At 54.8% G+C, this 26141-nt stretch overlaps 1 protein-coding gene and 1 long non-coding RNA gene across 3 annotated transcripts; one reads left to right on the plus strand and one right to left on the minus strand.

Annotated features, from left to right (window-relative positions):
• Positions 1-576: 576 nt before the first annotated feature.
• Positions 577-22429, minus strand: LOC309650065. Its single transcript, XR_014257390.1, has 3 exons — positions 22358-22429; positions 9672-9812; positions 577-2589 (listed from the first exon to the last, which is right to left on the minus strand). It is a non-coding gene; the product is annotated as an uncharacterized lncRNA (long non-coding RNA).
• Positions 17760-25111, plus strand: LOC309650060 (transcription factor Sp6). 2 transcript variants are annotated; one of them, XM_082440874.1, is made up of 2 exons: positions 17760-19317; positions 21484-25111. In XM_082440874.1, the coding sequence occupies exon 2, from the start codon at positions 21542-21544 to the stop codon at positions 22673-22675; it is 1134 nt and encodes a 377-aa protein (XP_082297000.1). In that variant the 5' UTR covers positions 17760-19317; positions 21484-21541; the 3' UTR covers positions 22676-25111. The 2 variants fall into 2 exon arrangements, with proteins under 2 accessions (XP_082297000.1, XP_082297001.1); XM_082440875.1 differs by lacking the exon at positions 17760-19317 and adding an exon at positions 19327-19654.
• The last annotated feature ends 1030 nt before the right edge of the window (positions 25112-26141 follow it).

Raw genomic sequence — 26141 nt, forward strand, 5'->3', positions numbered from 1 at the left:
TGAGCGATGGCTGTAATCATGCTGAGGGCCTCCTACAGCTCTGCCTTTCCGAACGGGGACCCCCACTGAGGGTAACCCAGCGGGAGTCCCTCGGGCCCCCCTGCCCGCGGGGGCCGGTGAGAGCAGAGTCTGCACCCTTAGCCTCCGTGCCCTCGGCGAGGCCGAGTGCTCAGCGGCAGTGGGCCGGTGAAGGGCTGTCCCCTCCCACTGGAGCCAAATAATTGCCTCCTGCTTTGTTGTGTGGTGTCTGGGGCCCGGGGCCTCTCATTTGTGGGGACGTGCTGTGGCGAGAGCCTCCCAGCGTAATTACCCTCCTCCCCATCGCTGCTGCCGCCACTGAGCCTCCTGCGTCCGCTGGGCCTTACTCACCCCCGCTGGCCTGCAGCTCCCCCCGCGGCCCAGACGCAGGGAACTCCCCTCCCCGGTCCCCAACTGTCCTTTCCCGACAAGCAACCTCTCGGCCTCCCCCCTTCCTCACCCCCCCGCCACCCCCAAGCCGGGTGGGGAGGAGAAGTCCCCGCCGGCCAGGGTCTGTCTCCAGGACAGGGACCTGAAAGGATATTTCTGGCCTGAACAAATCCTGCACCCCTGTCCCTGCCTGGGAACCTGACCCAGACCCGGGCTCTGGGCACGTGCCTCCCCTTGCGCAACATCTGGACAGGAGTTGCACCTGTCCGGACTCGCTCCCAGTTAGGGTTGGAGCTACCTGCGACCCTGATACCTGGGAGAAAACACTCCACTCTAGCTTCTTCTTCTTTCCCCCACCCCACCCTTTTTCCATTTCTCAACCACCTGTTTACCTACTTGCTGTAAGGAAAAGGAAGAAAACAGAGAGAGAGATGGAGGGAGAAAGGGCCTGAGACACACCCACAGACAAAGAAAGAAACAGAGATTCCAGCAAAGAAACAGAGACACAGAGGGGCCACAGAGAAGGATACACAGAGAGCCAGAGGCACACAGAGACGAAAGGATGGAGAAATGGAGAGGCCTTCACTTAAATGGTGACAAAAGAAGAAATAGAAAGAACAAATATAATTAGAAAAAGCAAGCCTCTTGTTTCTTGTTGTATTTTATTAAATCTTGGGTAACTCTTGGAGAATAGACCATTGAAGTTGAATGAAGGCTGGACGTGGAGGATGGAGGGAGGCAGTGAGAGACACTGGGATGAGCCAAGACTCTTTTTTTTTTTTTTTAATTGAAGTATTTTGACTTAAAACATCATATTAGTTTCAGGTGTACAACATAGCAACTCAACATTTTTATAGATTATACTCCAATTAAAGTCACCAGAAAATAACGTCTATACTTCCCCATGCTGTACAAAGACTCTTTAAATTATGAAGAGACAGTCGCATATCACAAAGGTTTGCACACAGGAGGTGTGCCATCAATCATAACTGATGGCAGATGACCCCTCTCTTCTGAGGCCCAGACAACTGAAAATTTAAATGGCAGCAATAGGGATGTAGGATGGACTTCTGGAGGAGGGACTGTCCAAGCATAAGAACCATTTGTCATTCAACAAATATTTATAGAGCTCCTACTATGTGCCAGACACTGTTCTGGGTGTTTCTGATACAGTTAGTGAATAAAATGAAGATCCTTGGGAAGACTTGAGAAGGTCATGGACTCTGCCTGCTGGAAGGAAGTTCAGAAAAGTACAAATCCCTCTTCTCAGTGTGTTTTAGGGGAGCTACTTAGAGAGGATGAGTTCAGGGAGTGCTGGGATTTCCCAGAAAACTAGGGAAGGTGAGCTTGAGGCTCCAGGTTATGGAGACCATCGAACCAGTGTAGACCAGGTCTCCCCACTGAGTTCGGAGCAGGAAAGAGTGGGTCCCTCCTGAGGTCACACAGCACAGGCAGAGTTTCAGTATCTGGTATGGCTGTGGGTTCTGGGGTACCAGCTGAGAAACCAAAAACATTTATTCCAACCAGATAGGCAGTATCAGGAGGAAGAACTGTCATTGTGTTCATGCATTTCCCTCCTGGTCCCTCCAAGCACTTCTTACCACCTCAGTTATCAGGAAGTTGTCTGGAAGGTCCAACTCAAAACCCTCTCCCTCAGTGGCAGTGGAAGAAAGCAATGCCTCCTACCCTTTTCCAGGGGGGAGGAAGGACAAAGAAGCAAGGATGTCATTTGAGGAGGTAGAGGCCAAAGGCTCCTTCACGAACACCCCTCCACCTCTCCCCAGCTACCTCTTTTAGGCCCTGAAGCAGAGGAGGAAGATGAAAGGGACAGAGCTGACTTGCGGTGGTAGGCAGAAGGTGGGAGCTGACTGGGAATGGATTTCAGGAGCAGATAGAGGGGGTGGGGCAGAGGAGAGTAGAGATTCTGGCAATCTCATTGGTTCCTTGGGCATCAAAGCATCCATTGGCTTTCAGCAAAGTAGAACTGGCTAGTGTGTTAGTGTGAGTATTGGCAGTGGCGGTGGCAGGAAAGGGGCGCAGGGTCCTCCACCAACGTGCTCAGTGTGTAGAGCTTCATATCCATCCCCCTTCTTATCCACACACACATATACAGTCAAGAAATTCTCCAGGAATCTGGCCCCACTAGGTCTTCATTCTGGAGTGACCCCTGTGATCTTCCAGCTGAGGAAAGAGACAGATATGAGAGCCCCTTCAAGGAATCACAAAGCAAAGTTTTGGCTTGACATGTAAAAATATTTTAATGTAAACATTTATTGGACTATGAGATGCATATAGAAAGATGCCATAAGTATATGACATAAGTAAATCACAAGTTAAAAAATGAAGTGGCAAAAAAAAAAAAAAAATGAAGTGACAGTTCACAAAGTGAACACACTTGGGTAACCAGAATGCAGCTCAAGGAACAGAACATGACCACCACCCCAAAGCCCTCGCTGTGTCCCCTCCAGTTACTACCCCACCCAAGAGTAACAGAATATTCTGACCTCAAAGAGCATATACCATTTTCTTGCCGATTTTCCACCTTCATATAAATGCAGTTGTGTACTGTGTGCTCTTTTGTATCTGGCCTGTTTCACCCCACATGTTTGTGAGACTCATCCTTTGCTTGAGTTTGAACCTGACTGTGAGGGGTGGGATGGGATGTATCAGAGATTATCCCCTTTAGGTCTCAAACTCAGGCTCCCCTGAGATCCCTTTCAGTACCTCCAAGTCCCAAACAGGATGAACACTCTGGGAGACCTTGTCCTCTTGGGGTTTCTATCCAGGATGGGATCTGGGAACTGCTGGTCCCCCACCACACCCCACCAAAGGGACTCAGAGGAAGTCCCTGACCTGGGTGGGGTTAATTAGACAGCGCTTTGAGATCTCAGGATGAAAGGACTGCCTAGAACCATTGTCCTTGGCCTGCTGTCCAGCTTGGTGGGGGAGGGGAAGAAATACTCTATCCCCTCAGGCCCCGGGGATGGGGCATCAGCCTATTGGGATTTACATCGCCAGGTGCTGGAGGATTCTTCGTTCTGAGAAGCTCCTGCCCAAAGAGGCAGGGAGCCCAGGGCCGAGAGACTGGGGAGTGGGGAGTCAAGGGCCCCTGGGGTCTGCCTCCCTGCCTCCTGGGTAGCGCCCAGACAGCCTGACTCTGGTGCCATGTGTGGTTTCAGGATAAGCTACCGATGCCACCCAGAGCGCCTTGCTGACAGACAAGGATCTCGCCCGCTTTCAAAGACGCCCTTTCATCTGCCAGGGCTAATTACACCTGCAGAGCGGAGAGGGCACTGGAGCCAGCCCCCTCCCTCCTCCCCCGTGCCAGCGCCCAAGCCCCCTTCCTCAGGAACCCTTCTCCTCCCTCCCTTCTGCCTGCTCTAAAGCTCCAGCAGCAGCCTCAGCACCTGCCTATTATGGCTCCTCTAGTGACAAGTGGCCCTGTCTCCTGGGAGGGAAGACCCATGAGAGCAGCGGGCTGGAGGGTGGGCCTGTGTGTGTACACGAAGGTTGGGGCTTGAGGGGTCTGGGTGGCATTAGGAGGGTTGCTGAATAGCTCTAGAGAGTAGGTGAGGGCCTGAGAGCATGAAAGTTCAAGTCCCTGATGGAGGCAGTTTAATGGTGACCATGAGCACCTAGGCTCTGATTCAGGCAGCTCTGGGTTAGAGTCTGTGTTCCATTACTTTATCAGCTGCATGACTGTGCTCTCACTTATTTGAGCCTCAGTTTTCTCTCCTGTAAAATGGGGATATTAATACCTACCTCCTGATGGTTGTGAAGCCCTGAGCCTTTAGCAGGGGTGCATCTGAGCATGGGAAAGATGTCACTTTAAGTGGGAAAGCTCTTTGGACTCCCAAGACTGGGTAAGTCCCCATAGTACTTGGTGCTTACTCCCCTGCCGCCCTTGACACACTGCTTTGCAACAATCTGTTTATTGGTCCGAGTCTCCTATCACCTTGTGAACAAATTCCTCGGGGCGCCATATTGGAACTGCCTCCAGCCCAGTGCCCAGAACAGAGCAGGTGCTCGCTATAGGATCTGCCAGTGTGGGATGGAGGCACATGAGTGCAGGGCTCCTCTGGAGTGAGGGTCGCTGTGTCAGCAAGAGAGTGTATGTGACGGCTGCAGGTAACAGTCACACAGTGAGGGGGGTCCGTGTGTGGGCCCGTGCACGAGTGGTCGCTGTGGGCAGATGGGGAGTGGAGTGACTCCACAGCATCTTTCTGCGTTTGGGTCTGAATGAGCCTCTCAGTGGTGATGACCTATGAGGGTGCGTGGTTGAGCGAAGGGGTGTGTGCATGTGTGTGTATGTGTGTCATGGCAGAGGATCTATGTGATTGCATGTGAAAGTGTGCAGGAGATGTATCCATCTATGTCTGGGCCCGTGGGGATGGCAGGGGTCATGTGCAAGTCTGGCTGCACCTGAGGGTCTGTGAGGGCTTCCAGTGGTGGGGAGGTCTTTAGAGAAGCAGATAAGGTCCCCAACTAGGGGGGGCTTCTGGGTAAGAGCCCACTCCTTCCCCAGAGCGGGGTAAATGGGAGGCTGCCGCTACCCTAACACCACAGTCCTCCTCCCCGTCCTGGGCCATGGGAACTGGTGAGGTGCTAGAGGTGGGTTTCCTTGGGAGGCCCAGGGAGCTAAGTAGGTCCAGGGGAGCTGGGGGCAGGAGGGTCAGAGTCCCCTCTTGACTGGCTGTGGAGCCAAGCGGCAATCTGCCCTTGCACAGGAGACCTGATTCCACACTTTCAGTATTGGCTGTGGGGTTCTACATTCAGACCCTTAATGGTCCTACTAACCAAAAGCAAGGAAGTTTTTGGTGTCTAACCCAAATCTCCTGTATCCCAGGCCAACCTGGGCCCTGCCCTGTCCTTGTCAGAGTGCTTGCATAGACGTGAATCATCGATCGTGGGTACGCTGGACCCTCAATCAGGGGCGCCGATGTCACAGTTTCCCCACTTTCCTTCTAAGCCTCATCATTTCTCTTCACCTTTCCACATCCCCTCCTCTGATTCTATCCATCTCTGGAAAGTCAATTCCCCAAGCTCATCCTGACAGCAGGTCCTTCCAGGAGTCTACCTGACTTCATGTTCTCAGGCCCTGTTTGGGGACTGGGTGCAGGGGGATCCCCCTGGAGCAGCGTGATGAGACGGGGTCTGACGGCCGGCTGAGGTCACCGGCCGCTGAAGTATGTCAGCAGAGGGTGTGTATGTGCCAGCCGGCCACACAACCTCCCTTTCATCCTTTGTTCTGCCTGCCCGGCCCATTCCCACCGAGGATTCTCAGATCCCCAGCGTGGCATGTCCGATGAGCCAGAGTCTTTGCCCAGACACGATCCTTTCCCAGCCCTGGCCTCTGCTCACCTCCTCCTCCCTGTCTCCCTCGCAGCCATGGGGAAGCCACTTTTGGGGTGTGGGAGTGTAGGGGGTGGGGTGAGGTGGGGGCAGCGGCTTGCAGTCTCCCTCCTGCCCCTCTCCTTGCCAAGCCCCCACTGGCCACCAGGGGAATTGCATTCGGACACAAGGAAGAACTTTTAGGGGTATCATCGAGTGGGGAACTTGGGCAGGTGGCAGACCCCACTTCTCCTGGGAGCAGAGGAGTGCCAGTCAGGAGCATGTGCCTGGGCAGAGAGTGGACAGGGGGACTTCTCCTGTCTCCCTTCTGTCCTTAATGCTGTCCCCAACCCTTTGTTCCCCACAGATGTCTGGCTGCTCCAGTCTGGCAGCCAATCCCCAGATTTCTCCATTCACCCCGGCATAAAACTGGGTTTCCAGCCTGGAAATGGCTGCTCATATTGGACCCTCCCAGCTGCCTGGTGACCCCGTGTCCTGCCTCCTAGCCCCTTCCCAGGCATCATGATACCTTCCCAACCTGGGCCCATCTTCCTCCTCATCTCCAAGAATTCTGTGGCTTGGATTTTCTACTCCAGACATCTCCTCACATATTCCTTCCCCTCCTTCTCCAGCGAGTTGGTCTTCACCTGGCCATGCGTCCTCCTTCCTGCCTTGCCCTGTCTCCCTAGTCCTGGTGTCCCCTGATTTTTCACCCAGAGTCTGCCAGCGTCTCTCCTGGTGTGTGCGTTGGGTCTTACATAAGTAAGCCAGGAGTTCCCTGAGGGTGGGCCTGGATCTCCCCCCACCCCTATTAGAAACACCCCAGAGATAGGAACCTTGATATTTTCCCAGTTCCCAGAAAAGTCCATGAGAGCAGGGCTGGAAGATGTGAGGGAGGGCAATTATCAGGGAGGTGATGGGAAAAAACTGGCAGGAGCTAAAGCATAGATAAGGATGGTGTGTCCCTGAGCTCTGGCCCAGGGAGCAGGGCAGAGAAGAGGAAGGAAGAGTTATGAAAGTTTAGTGGGGAGCGGTGGGGCAGAAAGAAAGTCTTGATGGCTTCTCTGGTGAGTCTGACAGGAGGTTCCCTGGAAGAGTTTACCAAAGCAAAGGCTGAGAGCGGTGAGGTCTCCTTCCTACCCAGACATGGGGGAGGCCAGCTTTGGGGTTCAGTTGTTGAGATGGAGGGAATCTGCTCCACTGGTCCCTCTTTCTTGAGCCCTACTTGCCTGGTAGTAGTACTGAGGTGCCATGGGCTCACTGGAGCCATTCCAAGTCATAAAGTGCTAACAAAAGTCCCCAGGCATCCTCCAATCTTGGCCTGGAAGAGAACCCATTGGGTTCTAATCCTGGATCTGCCATTAATTAATTTGCTGAGTGATCTCTGGCAAGTTCCTCAACTTCTCTGGGCCTCCCTTTCCTGTCCCCACCCCTCCACCCCATGAACAGGTGCCTGAGGGAGGAAGTGGAGCTTCTCCAGCCTGGCTCTGAGGCAGGAGGATGTGTGAGATGACCTCCCCAGAGTCCCTTTTGATGCCGGTGGTCAGAGCCTTTCCCTGGTCAGCGGAGGAGGTTGACAAGGAGAACATAGTGCTGCTTCAGTCCTGATGGGGACATTAATCTCTCCACACGTCCTTCCCTGCCCCTCCTCAGGTGCCTCCTGTTCCCTGGACCCCCTCCCCTGACACGCCCATCTTCCTGCCCACCTGGGGCCCTGCACGGGAGCAGGAGAAAACCCTCAGGAGAGAGACTAGCCCAGCACTTCTGATGAGCAATAATTTGTTTTATGACAGAAAAGGAAATTGTCTTCAGTTTCACAAGAGCGAAACGAATTCGTTTGAAGTAGTTTGCCCTGCGGCAGGCAGGAGAAGGTTTCTCCTGAGCTTGCCTTCGCACTCCTTCTCTCCCCCTCTCTCCCTCTTCCCTTCTAATTACTGCAGCTTCCAAGCCGTTGGCATGAGTCAATGCCAGGCTGTCAGATGCAAACTGCCCCAGGATCTCACCTCTTGGGTGTGGATGGGGGATGGGGCCACGGGAACAAGTTGGGGTGGCTCTCAGTTCAGCTTCTGCCATGCCCCAAGCCTTACCTGCTACCACCACGGAGGCAGGAGGGGACCCGGGGCAGAGGGCGGCTCGCCAGGGCCCTGGAGGGCCAACAGCTCCGGGCTTGGGAGATCACTAGCACCTTGATGCCCAGGGAGGGGACTGTCGTGGCCTGGTGGGCTTTACCCCGTGGACCTCCCATGTTTCCTGATCAGCCCTCCTTCCTCATCTTCTCTGATTGCAGCCTAGAAGTTGAACTCCCAGGTGGCATCTGGGCAAGAGAATGGACAATGGCCACCTACTGGCATCAAGACTCAAAGGTTCATTTGGGGCAGCCAGGATGGGGAGGAGAACACCTGTGGGTCACCGGTGCTCCCACTAAGAAGTCCAGTAGACTGGAAAATCATGGGACCCTCCTAGACTCATTCTAAGGGCCCCCCCCTTCCTTCCTTCCACCTATCCATCCTTCCGTTAGTCCATTCAGCAAACTCATAAAGCCTTCATAGAGTGCCAGGCACCTTTCCAAGCACTGGGAGTGTGGAGCGATGAACAAAACCCCCTGCCTCCAGCAAGGAGTATGTTAGCTACGGGGGAAGGGGCTGTGCTCAGCACGTTCCTAGGACAAAGCAGGCACTTACAAACATTTGCCGAATGAGTGACTAGATGCCCAATATGAATCAGAGGTAACACTGCAAAAAGTCAGCCATTGAAGGAAAAAAGAATCCCTTGTTTAACCCCTTCCCTGCCATGCCCCATCTCCCCACTCCCTTCCTCTCCAGGGAGTCCTCCTGCCGAGGTCCTGAGTGAGGGTGGGAAGGGGCAGCTGCTGCCTGGAGAGCAGGCAGACACCAGGCTCCCGGCTGCCAACCTGGCACCGCTGCTTGGCTCTGGGAGCCCCCTAAAACAACAAACTTCAAGTCTCTAATTCAGCACTTCCTGTTTGTCTTGATATTATCTCCCGTCCTTGAAGCCCACAGGCCCAATCAGGGATGGGGCAAAGGGCCAGAGCTTTGGGGACCCAGAGAGAGGGAGAGGCCAGGGTGCCCTCCCCTGTAGGTTTCTAGGCTGTGTTCAGGGACACTGGGCAGAGGTCAGAGGTGTCATATGCCAGGGTGTTCAGTGAGGAGCCTGAGCCCCCTGCGCCCACACTATAGGGAGTTTCTAGATTCTGGGTTCTGGTCGTCACAGGTTCTCGGATCAATGATACTCCTTCCCCTCTATGACTCTCGGTTTTCTGAACGCTGCAGAACAGGGGGAATTCAGGGTGGGAATCACCAAGCTTCACTGCCCTCTGTTTCTCATTCTCAACATGGCTGGGAAGTTCTTCTTGATGTCTAACTTCAGTACCTTTCACTAGCCTTTGGGGAATGACTCTGACTTTGGGTGCTTTAGCACCCACGTCTTATGTGTCTCAGGTTCCCGAATCAATATTGCAGGGACTTTACAGATGAAGATTATTCTAGACTTTAAAGTCCCCCTGGGACCAGCTGTCACCCATAAAAGCAGCCCACCCCCCCACTGTGCAAGCATGTCCACTATGATAGGCATCAAGATGGCTGCCCTGTGGATGGTAGGATCAGGGCAAATTCCAGACAGGCCCCCCACCCTGGCCAGAGGGGCAGCCCTCTGCCAACCCCAGAGCTCCAGGTAATAACCTAGGGGCCACGCCAGGCTCGCCAACACCTGAGCCACCGGCAGCAGATAATGACTGGGGAGCTGGGCAGGCAGAGCCAACCCCTCAATCAGGAAGCAAATTAAAAAGGGGACGAATCTCTCAGACAGACCACAACAATGAGACCAGCCCCCTTTCCAGGGCACTGCCTGCTTCCCCCCTTCCCTGTCAGATTTCGCCTGCCAGCTCCTGAATCCCAGCCCTCCCCTCTAATTACCCTCTCGTGGGATCCAGCTGGAGGCTGTCTGGGTGACCCTGGCTGCAGGTTGGTGACAGTGCCCGGCTGGCCACGACACAGGATGCTGGGCCTCTCAGTGAGCCTCGTCCACCAGCCTGATCTTGGATTCCTGACAGGGCCCTGGGCACAGTGAGGGGTGAAAGACAAAGGGTCAAGGCATGCTTTTGTGCTTTTGGTGCCACATCTTGATGCCCGTGAGGCAAACTCTGGATGGCTGCGACAATGGGATTTATAGAGAACCCACCAACCCCCAGCCTGGCAGCCCATTCTCTGCAAAGGGCGCAATTCAATTCAGCGCAACACATATTTATTGCACACTCAGCACTAGTCATTGTACGAGATGCTGGGGGGATACAAAGATGAACAGAGAAAACTCCAGTCTCTCAAGGGGCTCATGAGCTGACACACACACACAACTAATCGTATCATCCATCAGGCAGTCTTAAGGCCTCTATATTTTAGGACTCTAGGAACACAGAAAAGGGTAACTTGGAGAACTGGGAGGTCTTCATAGATGAGGGGGACATATGAGTTGGGCTTCGAAGGATCAATAAGAGCTCACAGGCAGAGAAATGGGGAAGAACATTTCAGACAAAGAAGACTATAGGGTGTAAAAATGTATGAACAATAGGATGGAGTAGAAGCTCCCTGTGGCTGGAGCCTGGGGAGTGAGAGGTTGAGGTTGGAAAGGTAGGCTGAGACCAGATGGGGAAATGGAGCTTAAATTCCAGGCCAAAGGGTATAGACTTTCTCTTGCAAGGAATGGGGAGCTATTGAATGATTTTGAGGTGAGGCATGACATGATCAGGATCCTGCCACCCTGGTAAGAAGAATTTTAACTGCCCACAGAGGGACAAAGAGGATTCTGCTTTTTCTGCCTCTTCTTTTCTCCATGGCTGCTGTCTAGCCAGCCCTTTCTCCCAGCTCCCACTCATTATCCTTGCTCCTTTTGTCCCAAACCTCTAACTCTTTGTTCCAAGCAGGCTGACAGGGCAGAGCGCTTCACTCTCCCCCGGCTCTCACCCCAACCCTTCATGTCTCAGACATCTTGCTAGGTCCTTCAACCTCCATCACACAAGTGGGGGAGGAGCTGGGTGATGGGACAGCTGGTGGGGAAGCTGGGCTCACTTCCTTCATGGATCTTTGGGTGTCAAGGCTTCTGTTGTGTCTTCCCTCCCTACCCAGGTTTCTGCCTTCACCGTTACCCTCCCTGACTGAGGAGCTTCTGGAAGCTTTGATTCCAGGGAAGCACTTTTCCAATTCACTCATCTGTGGCCTATCTGCCCCTTCTCAAAGAAAGGTGCTGAGCTAAGGACTGTGTGGCATGAAAAGGACATGGTTCCTGCCCTTCAGGAGCCTACCGACCAGTAGGGAAGATAAGACAACTCCGTGGAAACAGGGCATGTGGCAATCAGTGCTAGGGAAGTTCACAAGAGCAAGCCAGTGACATGCTGGTAAGAGAAGACTTTATAGAGAAAGCATGAGGCTGGAGCTTGGAGGATGAGAAGCTTTCTTGAGGGCAGATGGGGTGACAGGGGTGGAAATAGTTGGAGCAAACTAGGAAGGCTAGACATGTTTAGTGAAGATTAAGTCCAGTGGGCTGGGCTGGAGGGTCTGTACAAAGACCATTGCAAGTGAAGACTGAGAAGGTGATGGAGGCCCAGTAGGAGGGTCTTAAATGTCATGGCTAGCATTGGGGAGCCATTGGATGTGTTTGAGATGAAGTGTGCCAAGGTGGAGGGACATTTCAAGATGATTAATCTGGTATTGGTCTGCGGGACACCTTGGGTAGGTGGGCAGAGAAGTGGGAGAAAACCCATAGGAGACCTAAAAAATAATCCAAATGAGAAGCAATTCCTGGCAGCTACTCACCCAGGTTGGCCCGCTGTCCCCCTCAGAGCGTACTACCTACCACTTAATAAATCCTCGTTGTGCTCTCTCAGGAAAAAAAAAAAAAAAAGTAATTCCTGTCACCAAGTTGGCACCTCTCTAGAATTTTCACAGATCAGTGCCCATTTCCAACTCATTCATTCACTCATTCATTCAACAAATATTTAGGCCACACTTACCAAGTACCAAAAACCATTTTAGGCTATTTCTTCATTCCTTTCTTCTCTCTCATTCTCTCTCTCACTTTCGGATTTGAAGACTAAGGTAAACTCTCACATGCACACATGTGGGAGCCTTAGCCCAGCCTCCTCCTCCCCCCAACCCCCAAGCTAATCCAGTAACTTCTGCCTTTGGAGCAGGTATATGGAAAAAAATTAGAGAACTACACACAGTAAGGACTTGGGGGATGGCATGAGGTAGGAAAATCTGAGGGCAGGAGGGTAAGCAGCTTGGGCAGCAGAAAGCTCTTGATGGGAGGGAAAAAGCAAAGTTGACAGCTGAGTGTAGCGGGGGACCGGATCTCTGTGGGAGGGAGGCTGGGGGAGGAGGAGAGAGGTGGAGAGAAGAGTGGGAGACAGGCCTCTGGGTGAGAATGGGGGCCAGGAGGGAGGGAAGGACAAATTAGAGAGCTGGAGAAGGAAGTAGAGTCTTAGCAGCTAGAGGTGGGTGAGGGAGGAGGTGGGGCTGGGAGGCGAGGGCAGAGGAAATGGGCCCAGGCACTGGAGACAAAAGTCTGGGAGTCTGAGCCTCTGAGGAGCCACCTGGAAGGTGCAGGCAGCGGTAACATCAAACTTGGGATTGGAGGGTTGGCTCGGAGTGAGCTGGAGCTGGGTGGGGGTGGCTGCAGGGGGAGCTGAGAGCAAGAGCGAGGGGCTTGAATCTACCACAAACCCTGCTGGGTCTTCAGCTTCATGCAACACCCCCTCTTTCCTCTGAATGCCTGGGCTCCAGCGTCCCACCCCCGACATGTAGGTTGAGGCCCCATTGGCACCCCCCTCCACTTGCCTACCTCATGACTGGTGGTGGGAAAGCACTTTGTTCCAAGGTGCGAATAGAGAGGAGGTAAGGGGGTCTCCTGCCAGACATCGTCCAGGTGAACCAGGGTCCAGGTAAAGCCCCTCCCCGCAAACCAGGCAGGGTCTCCACGCACTCTTTACTGATCAGAGAGCTGGGGAGGGGTGTGGGCCAGCAGGTCCAGGCCAAGGGCTTCATCCTTTTCCTCCGCCCAACCCCCCACCCCACAAGATTCTCCCATTTTGGACTGGACCAGCTACCTAAGCATATGGAACTGATTGAAAGAATTTGTATGCTCACCTTATAATTTATGCAAATCAACTCTGTAATTAACTATAATTTGGAGGCATCCTTTGGTATTTGAGACATTTATCCATGAGGAAATGCCCTAGTGATAATGCTCCGGTATTAACATTATTTACTCCACCTGTGTGGTCTCCTCGCCTTGTTTCCCCCCTCACTCTGATTTTCTGGGCTGGAAGGTGGGGAGGGCCAGAGAAGCCCCTCCCTGGAGCCTGCCTCCTTCCTGACGCCTGGGGTCCCCCAGGGAGCCCTGTCCTCTTAATTTTCCCTGGGATTAGAGGAAAGGGTGCAGCTCTGCCTCCTAAGCCCCCGACCACTCTACTCTCTCCTGCCTGATGAGTAGCTTCCTGCTGAGCTTTTTTGCGCTCTTAAGGGCCTCAATGTTCTTATCTCTGAAATGGGTAGAGGAAGGACCTGTTGGGGCCTTTACAGGATAATTACTGAAAAGCTAATGAGAGGACTAGGAATCTTCAGTCTAGAGATTTCTAGGGGTGTAGGGGGAGGAACAGGAGAAGAGTTCAGGGCGAAGATGCCCTGACTGAATGGGATGTGGTCACGAGAAAAGTCTCCAGGCCACTCTCCTATGTGGGTCATAATTCCTAGTTTCAGAGTGCTTTGGGAAACCAGTCTTATCCTGTTTCATCTGCTTTCCCCTTCCTGGTCTTCTGTCCCTCTCTGCTCCAGGACATGCTCCTATTAGCCAGCATGCCTAAACTCACAACCACCCTAAAACTCAGTTCATGTAACTAGTTGGGAACGATGGAGGCCCACCTAAATTCACCCCCAGGCCTTTTCTCCCTTTCCAGGCCACGTTCCCAGCCTCTTCACTCTCTTGGAGTTCTGGGATTCCTGAATTGTCCATAAAAGTTCTTGGCTGGGCTCTGCCTCTGGTTCTAGGTGAATTCTTGTCCATTCCGAGCTGCCCCATGCTATCCTAAGTCAGGGAGAGGGTCTTCCTTCCCTATTTGACAATGAGAGATCCCAGATCCAAAATGTGAATTATATTGGACCCTCCTGGTGGTTCCAAGTTGAGAAGTAACTGAAAAGGAGACAAAGGAAAGGGAGGAGGAACAAGGCTCCAGCAGAGAAGGAGAGACCCACTTCAGCTGCCAGAGTAGCCAGGAACACTGCTGGGGAGCTCTGCAGGGAGGGACCATGTGAAGGGGAGTGTGTGTGTTTGTGTGTGTGTGTGTGTGTGTGAGGTCTTAAAAGTGGTACTTCTTTCTCTCCCACCATGTCCATGGAGGAAACAAAAGGAGGGGGTTGGAATTTGGAGAGTTCCAGCCATCCCAGCTCTCTCCCCTGGTGATGCTCTCATTTCCTCCATCCTGAAAGAACCACTTTTGTCCCTCTCCCACCAACTGCCCAACCTCTGGGGAGGGAAGGATGTCTTGCTCCCCCCAACCCCATCCCCACTCCCACCCTCAGCTGCCTCTTCCAGCTGAAATCCTCCTTTCCTGGCAGACCTCAGAGACTCAGATCTCAGCCCCACCATTCCCCCAGGAGAGCAGGGGGCCACTGTTTCCTGGATTATCCTAAAAGCTTCCGAGGCCGTGAGGACTTGGCAGCATCCCTGCCCGAGTCTCTCACCTCCCACTCTGGCTCTGACTGTTGCCTACTGTTGCCTCCTTTATAAAGCCTGGCTCTTCCATCACCCCCACTTGCCCCTCACTGCCGCTGCCAACTCTGGGCTCCATGGACTGGTAAGAGGGGCTGTTCCCTGTCCAGTTCAGGGGACAAGAGGATCAGGTCTTCACTCTAAAGTGGGGGTCATTGAGAAGGGGTTAAAAGGCTTGATTCTCTCTGTACTGGGGAGGGGGACCTAAGAGGGGGATAGTGGATGCATGGAGAACGAAAGAGGGTTCCTTGAGGTCTCTGGACAGGGCTGAGATATGAGGGAGAAGTACAGTGGTGATTCACCAGTTTCACTGGTTAATAGATGACTGGGGACTTCATTCTGATGAAAAAGATGGGCTAATATAACAGACATACAGGGCACACACTCACCACATGGAAGTTCATGCATGAGAGCATATCTGCAGAAGTCATAAGAGAGAAACCACTGTGCATGGCCTGTGGGGAACACACTTTATGATGGAGGAGAGAGGACAGACACCCCACATTCAAGCCCCAAAGGTACACACTGGTGTGTAGGTACACACTGTTGTGGTGGTTACACACAGGCATGGTGGGTACACATACATCTGTAGATACACACGCACACAGACACACACACATAAATGCACTAGCCTCAGCTGGGCTCATCTTTCAGACTGAGAGTGGTTGTGATGCTAGAGTAGTGCTTGGCCCTGGGTAGACCCTCAGTAAGTGTTAGTTCAGTGAATAAAGGATGAATGAAAGAAAACCATCTGGCTCCAGCTCTGGACCTTGTACAGTTTCCCAGGAGCCTTGAAGAGTGTGGGGGAGAGGAGGGGATATGAGGAAGGTGTTAGTGTCCATGATCACCAGCTCACAGTTGGCTGAGTGCAGCCTGGAAGCGTGGGATGGGAGAAGAGACGAGTGAGCAACTAGGAGACCAGGAATCAGGAGACTGGGGTTCTGGTGCCTGCTCTGCTTCTAACTTGTGTGACTTTGAGCTACTTGCCTCCTTGTTCTGGGGTTTAATTTCCCCTACTAGCAAAATGAGGGTTTGCACTGGACAATTTTTATGGGCAGAACAGCTTATAGTGTTCTGCACTATAAGAATGCAGATATCTATATTCTTATAGTGCAATCTCCATGGAGGGACAGTTGAAGTTTGGAAGAGACCACAGCAATCCAATCCAAGATGGGACCAGTTTGTCCTATCTTAGTAACAGGATCTTGATGGTTTTGATCTGGGGAATAGTTTAAAAATGCCGTCCTCTCCACCTTCAGGATCTAGGGGAGCCGGGCTGCCAGGGCCATCACTGCTGCCATAGTGAGGCTGGATGGAACAACAGGCAGAACGTGTGCTTTAGAGCCTGACAGATCTGGACTCAGTTTCCTTCTGTCTCTTAACAGCTCTGTAATCTTGTGCAGGTCCTTTAACTTCTTTAATCCTAGGCTTCCTCATCTGTACAATGGGGGGATAATAACAACTACTTTGCTGCATACCCATGAAAATTAGAGATATTTGTGTGAAGCACCTGGAACGTAGTAGGTGCCCAATAAATAAATGCTGGTTATTATGAGCATGGAGACCAACAAGGCTGCTCCAGGTACAAAGTGGATTGCTGACTAAAATGAGGCATGAGAAGCAGAGGGGCGGCAAGAATGGGAGACAGACACTTGTGGCAAAATCTGTCTGTTTACCCCTTTAGTGGAATGAGGGAAAGGAGTAGAAATGGCCCAAGTCCTGGGCAGATCTCAGTGGGTGGCATGGTTCAACTTTGAGGTGAGACAAGAACATGGCAGTGGGCAGTGGTGATCTTGGCAGTCACGTCAACAGATCATGAGCACCATTAAGTAAGGAAACATCTAGAAAGTGGGAAATTGAAAGGGCTGGAATCAAAGGAACAAAAGCAGAGGGGTATCTGGAAGAAAAGAAAGTGCCCTGAGTCAGAGGCAGAAACCCAGGCAGTGCAGGAAGTCAGAACAGCTGAGTTTTCTGAGACAACTGCATTGCGGTTGAATTTCATGCTGATGAGCGCCAGGCAGATGGAGGGTCTTTGCTTCTGGGAAACCCGGGTGGCTGCGGGTCAGGACCAGGTGGGGTGAAAGGGGGCCTGGGGTGAAAGTGGGGTGGGATGTCTACTGTCCAGGGGCTGGATCCCTTTCCCTCTTCTTTCCAGGAAAAGATGGAAGGAGCTAGGAAGACAAGACAATCTGGTGCCTGTAAATAAATGGGAGAGGGGGCTCAGGTTTCCCATTGAGAGTCAGATCCTTGCTCAGGTGTTAGCACCTTAAGAGCAGCAGCTTTGGGGAACAGCCAGAGGCCAGCGGGCTGCAGGGAGGAGGAGGAGGAAGAGAATGCCTAGGGGTCAAATCAGACTTAACCCAGGAATTCGAGTAGCAGGCTCTGCAATGTGAGCCCGTAACTCTGTTCCGGACATGGCTGTGAACTGAGGTGCAAACCCAACTAAGTCAAGATTTGCAGGCTGAGTGCACGGAGATAAAACCATATGGACAGAGAGGGCTGTCGATTTAGCCGTGGTCACAAAGACCCAGAGCGCTTCTTGAGAATCTACATCTCAGGGGCCCAAGAGTCGGGAATGAAATCTGACTGATCTGAAAGTACAATCCCTGACATCTGGGAGGCACCTCGCGTCTTCCCAAGTGCCTGTTCTCTGCCCCTCAGGGCGGCTGCTCTAACCGCATTTCACCCACGAGGAAACTGAGGCTCAGAGCAACCTCATCTGCCAGATCAGCTTAGCAAATGCAGGGCTGGAGTTAGAATTTTGGTCTGTCAACTTCTAGCCAAAGATCTTTGTGAATATACCTTTATCCAACAAACATTTGCTGGGAACCGACTTATTTAATAATTATAACGCTACCAACGATATCTTCCCTTTACTGTGAGCTTACCAGGGGCCCCAAGGCTAAGTGTTTTAAGAACATCAATTCCTTTAAGCCCCAGGAAACCCTCCCAACTTGTACTCAGGTTGTCCAGATGAGGAAACTGAGTCTTACAAAAGAGGGATTTGCACAGATGAATCAGACCCTGATTCTGGATATGAGAATGTGTATGTTTGGTGGGGGGAACCACACACAAAAAGATCGATTTTCAAGTGGCTTGTGGATCAGTTTAGCTGTTTAATAGTCGCACTTCGTATTCAGGACAGGTAAACCAACGGTGGTGGAATCGGGGCTGTACCTGCGAAAATGAATCAGCCTAAATTCTGCTCGGGCTGTACGAAATAGACTGTAAAGACAAAAACGAAATTAAAAAAGCAGATGGCAGAGTCCGCAGGGAAAGCCAACCGAGGCAACGAAAAAAATTAGGAAGTTGATCAGAGTGCCCCCTGCAACAAAAGAGTCATTTCAGGAGGTCAAAGCGGCCGGTTCAGGGAGGCACCCACCAGGAAGGGAGTTTCGTACCCGGTCGCACAGGCCATTCCTGGCGGGGGAGGAGAGGGGAACACTCCTACCCACCGCGCTGGATATCTCAACCAGCTCTGATCTTGAGAGAAGTTTTTAGGTGGGCGTCGCAAACGCCCTGACATTCTGCACTGTGTTGCAGAGGGTTGCACTGTGTATGTGCATTTGTTTTTCTCAAAGGAATCCAAGACCCTTACCCAAAGTTATGAACCTTGGGTTTAGACATTCAGATGAGAATCGGGAAGGAATGGTGGCAAGGGGTCGCGCAAATCTTTGCAGAAGTGTCCTTTCCCAGGGCTATCGCGGCTCCTGCCCCATCTTTCAGAGCCGGGTGCGCGCGGGGGCGAGGGTGGCTGGGCGCAGGCTGAGCACCTCTGGGACCGAAGGGAGCTCGGGTGTATTGGAGAGGCGGACCTGGGAGGCGCTGGGGTTGCTGCCCAAGGGTAGATGGAGAGTGAGGGCTGAGGGGCAGGTAGAGACGGGCCAGACAGATGGGAAGAGGAGAGGAGGAGGTTACTCGAAAAAAGGTGAGTGGCCGGAGAAAGAGAGCCGGGCTGCAAGAAGAGAGAGCAAAGGACCGCGGAAGGTGCTGGTGGTGGAAAGAAGCGGCGGGAGGAATGGTGAAGGAGGGCAGCGGCCAAGACCTACTTCTCACGGCCCAGGTCTGGGGGTAGACCGGACACATCCTTGGCGCTCAATCCTGTTTCCTTCTTTCCTCTCAGTTCTGGGGCAGCGCTGCCCGACTGGGGCGGGTGGGTGGAGGGCCGTGGAGGCAAACGGCGCCCTAGGGTGACTCGGTATCACCCGAAGGACCCGCCCCCTCCTGCATTCCCGCAGGGTCAGAGTCCTGGGTGCCCGCCAAACCGAGACAGCTCGAGGGCAGTTTTCCACTCGATGGGGCGGGCCCCAGAACCTGGGAAACACTCTGCCCAGGCCCCTCGCCCCAGCAGTGCAGGGGCCAGGGAGGAGCGAGGGAGGGAGCAGGGTGCCACATAGATAGCGATTCCCTCCGCCCGCCCCCTCCCCGCTGGCCCGGCCCGGCTCGGCCTCCGGTCCGGCAGAGCCCGCAAGGGTTAAAGGCGGCCACAGGTGAGGTGGGCGGGGCCGCGAATTCGGGAAAAAGGAGCGCAGGGCCGAGGATGAAGGCAGAGAGCGCGGTGAGTCACGGGCGGAGCTGTCCTCGCTCGCTCGCTCGCTCGCCGGCTCCCGCCCGCCCTCCGCCCTCCCGCCGCCTCTCTCCGCCCCTCCTCCGCCGCCAGCCGCCGGGTCTTGTTGCGGCCCCCTCTCGCCCTCGGCTCCTGCCCCTCGCCGCTGGACAGCCCGCTGGCGCGCGAGGCCCAGGAGCGCCCGTCGGGAGGGCGCCAGCCTGCCGTGCCAGGCGCCCGAGCGCAGCCTCGAGGTAGGAGCCCGGGTCAGGGCGGCGAGGGGTGCGCGCATCGGGGATCGTCTCTGAAAGACGCGCCCGGAACGCGCCACAGCCTCCTCTAGCCTCGGGGGAGGTGGTCTTAAAGAATCCGAGGGGCTTAAAGCCCCGGCGGAGTGAAAACGGGGCGGACAGGCGAGGCTGGAGACTGGGGAAACTGGAGCGACTGGGACATCTGGAGGATTGGAACCTTGAGGACCGGGAGTACGGAAGTCCTGACCACCTGAGCACCGGTGATGGGAGAGGCAGCCGGCGGAAGGGGGAAGGAAGGTGTCTCTACCAGCCTTCCCGCCTTGGGGAGCGACAAGCAGGGGTACGCGCCCGGCTGTCTCCCTTCCCGAGATCTCGGTAGCAGGCTAGCGCATCCCGGGATTGGGCTCCCTGGCCATGCGGCGGGAGAGGCCACTCTGGAGCCTGGATCATTAGCCTCCCCCCGCCCCCAACCCCTGGGGCCGTTCCCAGGCGCCAAAAGCTATTAGGGTCCCAGGCCTCACTGCTCCCGCCCAGCCCCTGCTGGGCTGCCCCGCCTGGGCCTGAGGCTCCATTCCTGCCGCTTCACCCTGTTCCTTTCTTGTGGTGAGGCAGCAGGAGCCTGAGTAGGCGCCCCAATCCCCCTCTCCCTCCCTCTCCCAGACCACCAGGGCGACCTCCCTGGTCCCAGAAGCAGAAGGGGGGTAGGGTCATCCGAATCCTGATTTAGGAAGGAAAAGTCCTTGCCCTAAACCACTGCGTCTCCTCCCCCATCATCAGAGAAGGCTCAGGCACCCAAACTCACATACTCCAGGCATCAGGCAGGGCTCCCAGACCTTAGGGAGAGGTGGTGAGATGAGGGGGAATTTCAAGCGACAGGTATGTGGTCCAGAGAGGGGTGGGGGGTTCTTTAGGTTCCCAGTGGTTTAGGGAAAGAGAAACAGACCAGGAATATACTGTATATACCTCTGGTTCACAGAGGTATATACAGTACATATTTACTGACTGAATGAATAAATTTTTTTTCAAGTGACTTCTCCAAATATGGTCTCAGTTTTCTCTTCTCTAAAATAAGAGAACTGGCCTGGAGCAGTAGTTCTCAACACTTGGCTGCATGTTAGAATCATCTGGAGAGCTCCTAAAAATGATCCAGGCCTAGAATGCACCCCCTATATAATCTCTTTGGGTAATTCTTCCTCTTAATTTCTGTGTGATTCTGGCTTTTCCTGTTGCTTCCCCCACTCTGTCCCTGAATCCCTTAAGGGGGTGGCAATTTTATCTTCCTGAGCGTGCTGGTAAGCTCTTCTCTGGCTGACCCCGCCGAGCTTCACATCTGGTCTCCTCTAGATTGGAGGAGGGCAGGGGTAGCAGCCAGAAAGCTGGCTGGGCACTGGTGTAGGTCAGGACAGGGAGGGGGGCTTAATTTCTCTGGTGGGGAGAAGTCTTCTGGAAACTGGCACTGCAGTTGCACCCCAGGGAGGTGAAGTCCTTGCCAGAGGGAAAGGGGCATGGGAGTGGGTTTGGTGGGGCTGAGGCAACCCAGCCAGGCAGGGAGCTGGGGTGAGTGGTGTAGAGCAGTGAAATGCTCTTCTTCACTGAGCATGCCTCAGGGATGGAAGGAGAGCTCTTTTTCCAAAACCTCAGAACCTGCTTTGGGCTTCGGGAAGTCAGGTCACTTTAAGCTTTGGGTTAGACCACCTCCCTCTCCCCAACTGTGTCATGAGTTAAACTGGGGAAGCTGAGATGGGCCTAGATTCTCCATTTGGGCTGGCAGCAGATCTGCGGGTGGGCGGGCATGGGGGCAGGGGTTATGGGGCAATGCCACTGCCCCTCCCACTGGGCTGGGCAGCTACAATGGTTCCAGCACTGTACTCTAGTTGTATCCAACTGACCTACTTGCCTGGGACCAGCCCAAGTTCCAGGATGAGCTGGGTCCTATAGGAGGGATCACCTAGGGGAAGGTAGATTTCCATCGTCCTCTGCACCTCACACCCTCAAACCCTTCCTAGCACTCCCAAGTTCTCTTAACTGATCTTTAGTCCCCACCCAGACATGCCTTCCTCTTTTTCACCTGGATATGAGAAAGAAGCATTTGACAGGGAAGGGAACTGGGCTAGGACGGAAAATGAGATGGTTACTTTCCTTACTTTACCTCATCTTTGCTTTCTTTAGGTCCCACCTGAGGTGCCCTTGACCATCCCTGTCCCCCACCCCACCCCGGATCCCGGCAATGCTAACCGCCGTCTGTGGCTCTCTGGGCAGCCAGCACTCGGACGCGCCTCCCGCCTCCCCGCCGCGCCTCGACGTGCAGCCTCTCCAAACATACCAGGGCCACACGAGCCCCGAGGCCGGGGACTACCCCTCTTCGCTGCAACCTGGAGAGCTGCAGAGCCTCCCGCTGGGCCCAGAGGTGGACTTCTCACAGGGCTATGACCTGCCGGGGGCCTCTTCTCGGGTAACCTGCGAGGACCTGGAAAGCGACAGTCCCTTGGCCCCGGGACCCTTTTCCAAGCTCCTGCAGCCGGACATGTCACACCATTACGAATCGTGGTTCCGGCCGACACACCCAGGCACCGAGGATGGCTCGTGGTGGGACCTTCATCCGGGTACCAGCTGGATGGACCTCCCCCACACTCAGGGCGCGCTGACCTCACCTGGCCACCCCGGGGCGCTTCAGGCTGGCTTGGGGGGCTACGTCGGAGACCACCAGCTTTGTGCCCAGCCGCCCCACCCACACCCGCACCCGCACCACCTCCTCCCGGCCGCCGGAGGGCAGCACCTCCTCGGGCCTCCCGACGGGGCGAAGGCCTTGGAAGCAGCCGCCCCGGAATCCCAGGGGCTGGATACCAGTCTGGATGGGGCGGCCCGGCCCAAAGGCTCCCGGCGGTCAGTGCCCCGCAGCTCAGGCCAGACCGTGTGCCGCTGCCCCAACTGCCTGGAGGCGGAGCGACTGGGGGCTCCGTGCGGGCCCGATGGGGGCAAGAAGAAGCATTTGCACAATTGCCACATCCCGGGCTGTGGGAAAGCCTACGCCAAGACATCGCACCTGAAGGCACACCTGCGCTGGCACAGCGGCGACCGCCCCTTCGTGTGCAACTGGCTCTTCTGCGGCAAGCGCTTCACGCGCTCCGACGAGCTGCAGCGCCACCTCCAAACCCACACCGGCACCAAGAAGTTCCCCTGCGCAGTCTGCAGCCGAGTCTTCATGCGCAGCGACCACCTGGCCAAACACATGAAAACCCACGAGGGCGCCAAAGAGGAGGCTGCCGGGGCGGTGGCGGGAGAGGGCAAGGCCGGCGGAGCGGAGCCCCCCGGGGGCAAAGGCAAGCGCGAGGCCGAGGGCAGCGCGGCTCCCTGCAACTGAGCTCCTCGTCCCGCCTCCCTGTCCCGCCTCCCCGTTGGTCTCCCCTGGGGCCATCAGCAGAGAGCCCTCTGGCCTGATTCCCTTGGGGGGGGGGTGGCTTGAGTAAGAGAAGGTGGTTATTTATGGAGAGGGAGGGAAAGTGGTGCGGGGGTCAGGGAGCCGGGTCGCTAGGGGTCTCTTAGTTTCTGGGGCTGGACAGGACGGACGCGTTTGACTGGGCGGGGAGGAGCTGCGCATGCCCATCAGTTCTCCCCTTCCTCGTTCTTTCACTTCACGCCCCTGGGCTGGGGGGCTGGGGGGTTGGGGTGGACCACCCCTACGGAGGCTGGAGGGCCGAGGGGATAGGTTGCAGGATACGGCGCGTCCCCGGAGCAGAGAGGAGTGGGGCCGCCCCGGGCGCTGGGGGTAGCTGTCTGGACACGTCGTTAGCGCCTGGGAACCTGGACATAAAAGGGCCTCTGGAGCCGCGCTGCGGCCCGGGTCCCTTTCATCCCCCTTAGAGTGCTTTACCCCGGGGTTTCCGGAGGGAGCGCTGAGATGGGGTAGCAGAGGCTGGGGGTCCCCCTAAGGGAGGAGTTTCTATCTGGCTGGGAGGGTTGTCACCGCAGAAATAATGTCTCTGATGTGCCTCCTTATTAAGCCTTCCAGACCCAGTGTGATGGAGCCACGAGGGAAGAAGGGAAGAGGGCCAGAATGGGCGACAGCTTCCAGCCAGAAGTGTGGGGTGGAGGAGGGAGCCAGATGTGGAGGTTGAGCAAGGAAGTCTTCCTCTAAAATGAGAGAAAGGGATTTGGTCAGGGAGTGGAAGTAAGCCCCTCCCTCTCTAACTCTGATTCAGTCCTTAACTCTTGGTCTTTATAAAAGTAAAGTTCAGTAGTCCACTCTCATCTGTCAGCCCAGGCAGGCCTTCAAGGCAGCCAAGAGCCCTTGCTCCAGAACTGATGTAGTTCCTCACCCTTGGTGCCTGGCCTTTGCCCTCCCCTGAGGGATGGAAGGAAGAGGGTCACCTCGGTTGGGTGAGGGTAGGTGGGGGTGTCCCAGCAGAGGGACCTCCAGCGGTTCCTGCTCAGAGTGGAGGACTGTGTCCCTGCCTGGCCATCTGCTTGCGGAGAAGCCAAGCCCCACTCTTTCTTTAGCGCGACCCTCCCCTTTCGTGCTGCCTACAAGCCTTGCCCCTCCTGTAGAGTGTGTTAGGAGGCTCTTCCCCATCTCATCTCTGGTGGGGCTCCCCTTCCGTATGAGGGAGTCGTCCTGTCACTGGAAGGGGCCTGCCTTCTGAGGCGATGTCCAGGAAGCTGTCCCTGTTCCCTTCTTTAGAGGCTAGAAGTACGTCCTGATGGTGGTCCTGGAGTGGGGAACGTGGGGAGGGGTGAAGCCAGAAGAGGCGGAGCCAGGCAAAAGGAAAAAAGCTGATGGGGGCAGGGTCTGACAGGCCGCAGGAGCCTGGAGCTAGTGGGCTTTCCCAGGCTCCAGGTAGCGGCCTTAAGATTCCCCCCGACCTCCCGTTTCCCTGCCTTTCTTTCTCCACCCAGAGCCCTGTGCAAGGATTAGTTGTGTATTGATTTTTTAAGTTATAAGCAAAGGGTATTTTATTTAATATTAGGACATGTGTGTTCATGTTGTGTGTACCTATGCATGTGTGTGTTTCTGTGTGTGTGTGTGTGTGTTTCTCTACTGAGCCTGGGGTCTCCAGCCAGGGAGACCCCATCTTGTTCACCCCAGCCGAGGTCCTGGAGCCTAGGCCCACAGCATCTCTTCCTTCCTTGGGGATATCAGTCCAAGGAGTGGGTGCTATTGGGAAGTGGGGCTGGGATCTGGGTGGGAATATGTTTGTGTAGAAGAGAGCCCTTCTTAAGAGGGATGGGGTGACTCTCCCTGAAGGACGCATGGGCCTGGGGTAGGTTAAGAAGTAATGTCCTTTCTTTATGCTCCCTCTTCCCCTACCTCCTGCTAATCCGACCAGAGGTCCCTTTCCTTGCTGAGAGGGCTGGGGGCAGAAGAGAGTTGGCAGTGCCTGCAGGTTGCCTGGCCAGGTGGATGAGGGGGAGAGAGGGAGGGCGCTGTGGGTGTGAGGTGCCGCTTTCCTCCAGCTGAGGAAACCAGCCACCTCTCCCTTTGCCACTAGGACAGCCTTGCCCAGTGACCGTCCTCAGGGGAACTCCCAAATGTGCGTTGGGGAGAGGACAGCACGGATATTCCCCCCATGGAGGCCCCGAGCTCTAAGGTGTGCTGGTGAGGGCTTTGGATAGGTTTTCTTTTGCTCCCCTCTTTTATAGATCTAGGTTGCTTGGCTGTCTGCCCCCTCCTAGGCAGCCGCCTAGAGGAGAAATGTAGGATTTTTTTTTTCTTTAAGTGCTGTGAACCCATTTTGGGGGGGGGGAGGAGGAGGAAGAAGCAGCCTGTGTTTTTTATGCCATAATAAAGTCATCAACCACACCACTGCTTCATTTGTCTTCCAGCTCCGCTTTCCTTTTTGACTCATGGTCTCTCAGCAGCAAGGACCAGGCTGGCTGCAGGGTGGGGTGGACACTTCTCTTTGATCCTGCAGCCCTGGGCAGCCTCACCTCCCTTTGTTTGGGGGCAGAGCTGAGGTGATTGTTGAAGGGTCTGATCCTGCCCGGAGGTTGTTGATGCAGAAGGAGGGTGGCGCTCCCTCGGGGTTGATAGCTGGGCTGACTGTCCCTCCCTGGTCTTCTCCTGTGGAGATGAAAAGGTTCTAGACATTTCCTTCCTTTTCCACATGGAAGCCCCCTCTTTCGCCTCCCCTGCCAAGAATGCCGGTTCCCTGCCTTCCCAGAGATGGCCAGCCCCTTGGCCCCCTCACCCCACCCCCGTGGGTGTGTGCCTGTCAATCAGGCCTTCTGGCTCTGAGAGGGGTGGGGGTGACTGACAGCGATTTCTTCACACAGAATGATCCCTGTCAGGGGCAAGGTGATGAAAGGCAGCCGAGATATCTGATGGGCTCCCGCCCAGCTGAAAAGCATGAGGGAAAGGTTCCTAGTGCAACTCCCAGCTAGAGACCTGCCGCAGTTACACAACCACGGTGTGCACAGAAGTTCCTCACTGGACCCATCGGGCACCCCCGGATATGCACAAAGGCACACCTTCCCAGGCTGCTCAAACGCCTGGTGCACAGTTGGTGCCGAACACACGTCAGATGAGTAAAAGCCTCATGGCTCCAGAGCCCCAAACCTAGGAAAGTTGACAGGGGATCAGTTTTTGGCTCCAAGGGGGCAGAGTAGGTTATTACGTTCTTTCACCTTTCCATCCTACATCTTGGCCAAAATTATCATCTACCCCAGTGAGGTTCCTATTTTCCCCCCACCCTATCCCTAACCCAGTTTCTCAGAGCCAAATCTGGTACCCAGGCTGGCCCATTCCACCACTTGTTTGGGAGAGTCTGGGGTCACAAAGTTTCTTAAATGGGGGCATCAGAATGATTTAGGGGTTACAGAGGAAAGCAGAC

Source organism: Balaenoptera physalus (genome assembly GCF_965194825.1).
Source record: "Balaenoptera physalus genome assembly, chromosome: 20".
Lineage (NCBI taxonomy): Eukaryota > Metazoa > Chordata > Mammalia > Artiodactyla > Balaenopteridae > Balaenoptera > Balaenoptera physalus.

Coding starts and splice junctions, on each gene's coding strand:
- LOC309650060 (XM_082440874.1), top strand. CDS start 21,542: ATGCTAACCGCCGTCTGTGGCTCTCTGGGCAGCCAGCACTCGGACGCG.